The 8,149-nt window shown below is 40.5% G+C and overlaps 1 protein-coding gene across 1 annotated transcript; it reads right to left on the reverse strand.

Annotated features, from left to right (window-relative positions):
* Positions 1–4,944: 4,944 nt before the first annotated feature.
* Positions 4,945–7,591, reverse strand: LOC146373259 (uncharacterized). Its single transcript, XM_084951864.1, has 3 exons — positions 6,974–7,591; positions 6,532–6,667; positions 4,945–6,256 (listed from the first exon to the last, which is right to left on the reverse strand). The coding sequence occupies exons 1-3, from the start codon at positions 7,306–7,308 to the stop codon at positions 5,513–5,515; spliced, it is 1,215 nt and encodes a 404-aa protein (XP_084807990.1). The 5' UTR covers positions 7,309–7,591; the 3' UTR covers positions 4,945–5,512.
* Between the last annotated feature and the right edge of the window lie 558 nt (positions 7,592–8,149).

An 8,149-nucleotide genomic window follows, 5' to 3' on the forward strand; every position in this document is an offset into this window, starting at 1 on the left:
GAATCTTCGGGTCACGTGCGTGCCGAACCGATCCACTATTCATCTCCACTATTCATCACCTTATTAAACCTCCTCCGTGGCTCTGCAGGCCTGTTTTAACCTGCGATGCAGAGCTAGCTTTGCTCCTTTATTAGATTTCATTTATGATTTGTCCTTTTGGAAATTTCATTTGTGCTTCATGGCTACTGTCAAACAAAAAATATAACGTTAAAAACACAACAACAAAGCAGTAACATCACCAAAAATCTAATGCCACCATATGCAAGTGGCACCCACATCATATCACATATACCTGGATTGGTTCCACAGAGCTGCTCAGAACGATTGAAGGAGCACATCACCTAACGAGATGCTCTCCCTGACCTCAGGTCACCCTCATGAGGTCTGTTTCTGGTTGCTTGGTCAGATACAGTCGCACCGGCGGCCTGCTGGAGCTCATTTTGTAGCTCTGACAGTGCTCATGCTTTTCCTCCTGTCACACAGGAGCAGATACCGATCCTGCTAAGGACCTTCTCCAGGCCTGTCCGGCTTTCCTAGAGTAACCGCTTGTCTCCTGCAGTCTAGTCGAGACACAGCAAACCTGGCAACGACACGTACAGCGGTGGCTGTAGGATAGGGCGGCTCACTAATCTGCGTAACCATTTCTGTTTTGGGAGTTGTCTAATTGTTGCCTCTCTAGTGCACCTGTTGATAATCCAGCTGAAACTGATTAACAACGCCCTCAGATCACCGACCAGATCAATATCCCAGAAGTTTAACTGACTCTACGCTACACTCTGATTAAAAAGTGTTCCTGTATTTCTGAGCTATGTACTGCAAGATATAAAAAACCTCTGTGCTGAAATGTTCACAAAGATTTTGAGAATAAACCCACATTTGCACAGGTTTCACAAATCATTATTACGCAGCAGATTTTAGGAAACGTGTGTATGAAGAAAATCAAGCCAGGCAAGCCAAGCTTGTTTGCATCATCGTGGGGTTGTTTTTCTCAGTGGGAAGGCAAAAAATGCATAGAAGTAGTAGATCGGACACAAACACCACATTAGTGGAAACGTTTAGTAGCAGGTGGTTAGCTCTGACACCTCACAGCAATGCCTGATTTAATGTGAGTGTGTGTGGTTGTCTGGTTCACACATCTTTAAGTATTAAAGCAGCATTTATATTTAATATTGTTAGTTTGCCCGAATGCTTTTGAGCGTCTGACTGTGCGTGAAAGAAATGTCTTTAATTCCTAAACAGTTGATGAAATATTTTTGTAAAACCCCTCAAATTAAAGCTGAAAGTCTGCACTTCAGTCACATGTTGACTGTTTGATTTAAAATCCAGCGTGGTGTGGAGCAGAGGCAAAAGTACCAAATTATCTCCAAGGTTCAAACGACCTGCTGAAGGAGGCCTCATCATGTTTTTCTGTTCACGACTTTAAGGCGTCATGGAGCATTTCCTGATTTCCATGAAGGTTTGAGCTCGTGCAAAACTGAAGTAGTTTAAGCCCTTACCTCTGACCTCATCCCACAGGTGTGTTTCGTCTGTTACAGGTGGCTTTCAAGTCGTCAGCAGGTGGCCCTAAACACTAAAATAAAAACAGAATTAATAATGACGTCAATCATTCATCATTGGAACAACAGTGATGTGTTGAGTTAAGGCAACATAAACATGTTAACTTACATTTAAGTTTCATAATCCAGTGGAAATGTGACTTTATAGTAAAGATTTAAACTGACTGTAAGAACTAACGTAGCCCCAGTTATGTGGCAAAATGAAATCTGTCAAAATAGCTGATGTAAGGCAGTTTTAAAATTTTAGTTCTGTTAACCTTTTAGGGTTTAAAGAAACAAAGAAGCAGAAATGGGAAGTAAAACAAATGAAAGAAAACCAGTTTGTCATCAAAAAAGAAATCACAGATGTGGGCATTTGCATAAACCCTGACAGTAACTGTGAATCCACCCTGTTTGCACAACCTCGCTGTGATGTCACACGCTGGTCACTTTCTGAAGAAGGCATTTGTAAGGAAGCTGAGCGGAGGAGGGAAACCCTCAGGGCTGGTAATAGTTTCAAAGATCACACGGTGTCTTTTCTGGTTCTGAGTTGAGAAATTAAGTCTTCTTCTAACTTCCACCGTGTGACGGGATGTTGTCACACTGTGGCTGATGCAGAAAATTAATCACTGCTGACTGGTTGCAGCACGTCTGTTTCACTTCTGGACAGCTTGGACTCATCGGAGCAGCTTCTCCTTTTAGTCCGACTGGAAAAGGTGAAACACATCCAGGCTTATCTGACACAGAGTCCTTGAACTAAGTCACAAACCGATAGAGACCGATAATGCTTTCCTGGAAATGGGTGCATTACACATCACTGAAGAGACGATGTGTTTTATCTTTATGGTAATTTTCCTGAAGAAAATCCAAGGAGGGGAAAAAAGAAACATGATCCTACATTTTCAGTTTAAGAGACCAGAGAGACGTTTACTCTGTCTGTGGCTTATTTTAAGGTTTTATCATTTCAGAGAGAAATACTGACTTTTTTTTTTTTTTTTTTTTACATATATCTGCCGAGACAGGATAAAATGTTTGTTTCAGAGGTGTGGTCTGTGATCTGCTGTATCCTGAACAGGTAACTGCGTCCTAATGTTAATAAGGTCCAATCAGCCTTAATTGAATTGTGTTTAATTATACTCGAGGCCTTTATTTCCAACTCCACTCTTTTTTTCCTCAGACTGTACTAGAGTAGCTTTAATGAATCACATATTAAAATAATTCTTATTTATCTTGAATTGGATCTCGTTACAGCATCTCAGTTCATATGTTGAAAACAACCTCCATTCTTCTGAATGGCTGCCCATCATAAACAGAAGGTTTGAGAAGCCACTGGGCGGGGCTTCTGTTCCCGGTACCGGGGGCGTTGGGGCTCAAGAGTTATGTAACCCGCCATGGCGCAGAGACTTTTAATCAAATATCAACTTGTGTAGTATTCACAGAAACCTTTCTACAACCACCAAACACAGCGAAAACAAGCGATGATTAAAAGAGCAGTTATGTAAATACGAAAAAATCCTGTAAACAAACAAAACCGAAACCAGAAATTCTCCAGACTTCATGTAACCGGCCAAACAAAGGCTAGTTAGCTTCGAGAGCTATCACAGAGTCCAAACACTAAGTTTCACCACGCTCCGACCAAAAGTCACTGAACCAGCCGCAAAAGAAGAAACGCGTAGCAGCGCAAAATTGGCTTACCTCCCAGTTTCCTCCGTTATTTTCACAGGTAGCCGATAGCACCCTGATTATCAGCAGCTACCACGGCTAACTAGCGCATCAGAGCCACTTCCGTCATTTTAGACCTAGCTACAGACATAAATTGGGCCCAGGTGCAGTGTTGCCAACTCCTCAGTAAGGAAAATCGCTATTGGTTGTCCTAAAAGTCGCTAGAAGTCGCTACATGACGTCATCACCTAATTTGCATAATTGGTCATGCTAATCTAATGGACTACTTGCACAATCACTTCCGCGTTCTATGTAGTCCTGCCCCAGTGCTTCCGGTGTGGTTAAACCATGGCGACGTTCTACACTCGCTGCCTACAAGAGCTCCCAAAATTGAACATCACTGATGTTCATCGGATTTACAGAGTGACGACTACCCCCGCCAGCAACATGACATGAGTAATACAGAAATAATGCTACTGGTACTTGTATCTTTATTCAGTGTCCAATAAAGACAGGTTGTCAGGGGAGGTCGGTGTGAGAGCCTTGTGCTACAGGTCAATGAGGAAGAGTGAGGCACCACACAGACTAAGTGTAGGCAGGAAGCTGTGTAAAGTTGTTAATCCCCGTTCAGTGGGGTTCAGTTCATTTAAGCATTAGTTAAGTTCATTCCTGAAGGCCCATCAACTTGAATGTTTTCCTTGTCTCCCTGCTTTATCACTCCTAATTTGACTAGTCAGATAGTTAAATCAACGTGTGTTTGGGTGATCAGAAACATTTGACACCAAGTTAATACTGCAAATATACACAATCAGTTATTACAGTTATCAAGGATGGTTAAGTTGTTTTAATAGGGAGAGAAAGAAACACTAAGCATTCAGGAGGGTAAGCCTGTAGGGGTCAGTAACCATAACACTGAACTATGTTCCTGTTCGGCTCTTCCATGAAGATGTTACATTTTTAAATTTTTGTTCTTTCTTCTTAGATTAAGCTTCTGGATTCATCGCTGGTGATACTGACACATAGTCAGTGCTCCTGTGTGGCAGGCGCTGTTATGTGCAATCACACAGTGGCACTGCTCTTCCGAACAGCACACTACTCACAACTCACCCTGTGCATAGCTGCACGGAATCTGAACAGCAATGGCACAAGCCACGGACAGTGGTAATTTAAATGAGGTTAAAGTTTTTGAATTAGTCCATGTTTACATATGAACAGCAACACCATCCATAGTAAATGTGTCTTCTGTTAGGGTGTGAAGCCAGGACCCATCAACTCCATGATCTTCACTAAGCCGGTACCAAATAGGATGGCCCAGACTGGAGTACGGTAATTAGATTTGTAAAATTTGGTTTCATGTGTTACAAATGTATGTTGCTATTTGTTCATACATACATGTGTCAGAATAGGTATTAATTTACATACAACATTACACTTTCTGAAGACGGCTAACTCAGTCACGTACATATACATCCCAGTCTCTAACTTATGCACCACTGTTTTACACCTTTTAGTTTTTAGTTTAGTTGTTGTTCAACTGCTCATCAGTGGAATGCAGTGGTGTGACTTTGTTGTGTGGGCACAAGAGGACTACCTAGTGCAAAGAATATACATGGATACAGATGTGCACAATGCAATCAGAGAAAAGGCAGACTATTTCTTTTTTTACATATATATGCCAAGATACCTGTGTTTGGAAAAATGAACAGTGAAAACATAGCAAAAAGAAAAACAGATCCTTCAGGCTGGCTGGAACAAAATAACTGATGTTTTATTTGCAATGTATTTCATGAATTATTTTGTTGTTACATGTTACTTTTATGTGAAATCAATAAACTGTTATTTAAGCAATGGCATCAATTTCATTTTTTAAAAACACACATTAAAACATTGAATTTGTGTAGAACTTATTTACATAGTATTTAAAACTCCATGCCTAGCATACTGATATACATTTAGACAATAACACAACTGAATGAAGAAAATGACAAATGGTATTTTTGATGTTACAAAAGCACAATGTCACTTATGATTTTAAAACGATTTAGTGATTTACTTTATAATTTTGATAAACAATTTTGTTGAATCTGAATAGTAATATAGTAGTATAATTAAACAGTATTATTAACATTCAACATTTGCAATGAATTTGAATTATCAATAACTGAAACTCAACTATCAGCACTCAAGTGCCAGTTCTGTAATCAAGTATTGTCAGCTGAGAAGGAAGAAATGCAACTGTAGTGGCCTCAGCTGCAGGTCATTTTCCATAAGTTACTTGTACTGGCACTGGTGTCTTGGGAAAAATCCATCTTGTCTCACTTAACCCATTTTTTAACTAATGCTGTGTTCTGGTAATTTGACAGCATACATGCTACTGCAAACAGTTGGTTGATATTGTAAACATGTGACATGGTAATGATGCTATCAAAAAGTTTCTGTTTTATCCTCCTAATGACTCGCTCCACATGCACCCTGAGTCTGGCTATGGCCTGCGTCTCCTTAACCTGGTATGCTGGCTTCTGCTTAGATAGAAAAGGTGGGCAGTACACTTTGCATTTACAACAATCGGTGATTAGGAAGCCCTTATCTACCATCACTGCCATGTCTTCAGTCAACTTCTCAGCAATGCCTGATTGTTTGAATAGTTCCTTGTCACTAACCGAACCAGCATACAGATTAGAGATGAATGTCACTGGACCATGTGGAGCTATGCCAACCAGGGCTTTCATCGTACAGTGGGATTTGTACGAAGAGTACATTTCACTTTGGAGAAGTGGTGAGGATGGTGTCTGACGCCTCAGCTCTGTACAGTCAAGGATCATCTGGGTGTCTGAGAAATCTTTGAATTCCTCAGGGAGGTAAGCTTGCACTTCTTCACGTGTAAGCCAAATGCATTGAGACCCCAGTGCAGTGGCAAGAAAATTTGTCCATGTTGCAATAATGCGGCTCACTGTGGACTGGTGTATGTTAAATCGGTGTGCCAGGTCCCTCTCCTTCAAACCAACTGACAGGAAAACCAGGAAAAGAAAAAACTCGTCAATTGGCTGTAGCAGCTGCCTCTGGAAGGTGAAAACAAAAGGGAAAATGTTACTCCTTAAGCTATGAACTAGTAAAATTATGCTTTTCTTGGCTAAATGTTTTGTAATGGTTATGCATACCATACTGTACCATGGGGTAAACAATGAGGTGCTGTAGTACACAGTATGTAAAGGATACTGAGTCTAGCATACATACACCTGTGTATGTATGCTATTGTACATTATGTAATGTTATTGTACATAAATACAATAACATTACACCTCTAGTTCTAACTACCAACAAACCCATAACCTACCGTTGATGTTCGTGCAGGTGTCAACACTTCTTCATTCCGATTGGCAGCTGACTTGGCTCTTGAAACCCGGATCATTTTATAGATGCAAGGCTCAATCAAAAACCAAAATGCCATCAAATGATCATAGCTTGGAAATCTATTCACGAGAGAGACATACATCGTGTCAATCATTAATTAACATCCAACATTGGCATAAAAATAATGTAAACTGTGACAAATATGCTAATGGTATGCTGTATAAAATAGTCTGATTAAGAGTCTATTTGGTGTTGTATTTTACCTGTAGCATTAGGATATGGTTTAAATACTAAAGCATCTACATGAAACATACAATCAGCAGAGAAAAAGTAAATATCTATTTTGTTTTCATTAAGACTGGAAACACTTGAAATTTAACCTTGGTATATTTTAAACAGTTAGCTTGAATAGAACTTAGGTGTACCTGGTATAGAATCGGATGTCAGTGTCGGAGCCAGCAAAACGCTGTAACCCAAATTCTCGCTGGACACGTAACTCCTGTATTTCCTTTCTCAGAGTCTCCACGTCTTTGGACAGGTCTTCTGCAGCTGATGCAGATATGTCCAATGCAGACGGCTCAGGGACTGAGCAGTAGTCATGATCTCTTGTAAGACTGTGCTCTTCTTGATCGTCAGGAGGAACTAGTTCAGGGCTTCGCTCCGTTCTCCCCCAAACACTACGCCGCGGTGGTTCAACTTTATAGCCATTCCACTCAAAAAAGTGTTGGTACAGCACCTTTAATAAGCCGCCTTCGACCATCGAGGGTTGTTGGCTCTATGAGTTGATCACTGGCAAAGTGTCTGCAGCAGACCCTGGTGTGAGAGGTAATCGTGAAATGATCCCGGCGTATGTTTACCAGCCATTGTCTTCTCAAGTCGGAATGGGTCGGAAAGCCATAAAAACTTAGTATGCCGTTAAATTTGGCTGAAGCCGAACAAAGTGGGACACAGCAATGTTCGGAGTATTTCTTGTCCTGTTTTTGAAAATGTTCTGTTTTAAATACTTTCCTTTTTATACTCATTCTGAAGGGACATTAGCATAGCTACCGACAGATAAACGAACATACCGGAAACGCCCAAGCGGTAGTATTTGGAAACGGAAATACGTCACATGCCCTAGTGCAAGTAGTCCATTGTAACCTATGTTGTTGGAGAGAGAAATAACATCGTGGAAGAGACATAAAGTGAGTAAAAAACGTCCTAAATGCATTTAGAGTTTATTTAGAACTACAAATTAAATTTCTTTTAGAAATTATTGTTTTTTTTAATGTCACAATTCCAACCCTGCTCCTCCTTTTTAGCGACTCTTTTTAGAAAAAAAGTCGCTAAGGGGTCTGAAAACTCGCTAAATATAGCGACAAAGTCGCTAAGTTGGCAACACTGCCCAGGTGGGGTCTGGCTTTGCAACTTCTGATTAGATGAAGTGGCATCGTTACCATGATTCTATTGGCTCAAACAGTTAAAAAGAAGTGTCAATCATGCAAATCGGCTAAAAGAGGCCAAAAGAAGCCGGAAGTGGCAACCCCTCAGAAAGGGCCCATTGTCTGTGAATGTGTGGTTAATTCTTCAAAAATATTCAAAAAACAAGCATTTTTAGCCAT

The sequence above is a fragment of the Perissodus microlepis genome, chromosome 14, assembly GCF_051167445.1.
Source record: "Perissodus microlepis isolate ML-2025 ecotype Zambia chromosome 14, ASM5116744v1, whole genome shotgun sequence".
In the NCBI taxonomy this organism is placed as follows: domain Eukaryota; kingdom Metazoa; phylum Chordata; class Actinopteri; order Cichliformes; family Cichlidae; genus Perissodus; species Perissodus microlepis.

Coding starts and splice junctions, on each gene's coding strand:
- LOC146373259 (XM_084951864.1), bottom strand. CDS start 7,308: ATGGTCGAAGGCGGCTTATTAAAGGTGCTGTACCAACACTTTTTTGAG. Junction 6,668..6,973: donor GACATCCGATTCTATACCAG/GTACACCTAAGT, acceptor TCTCGTGAATAG/ATTTCCAAGCTATGATCATT. Junction 6,257..6,531: donor CACCTGCACGAACATCAACG/GTAGGTTATGGG, acceptor TTCACCTTCCAG/AGGCAGCTGCTACAGCCAAT.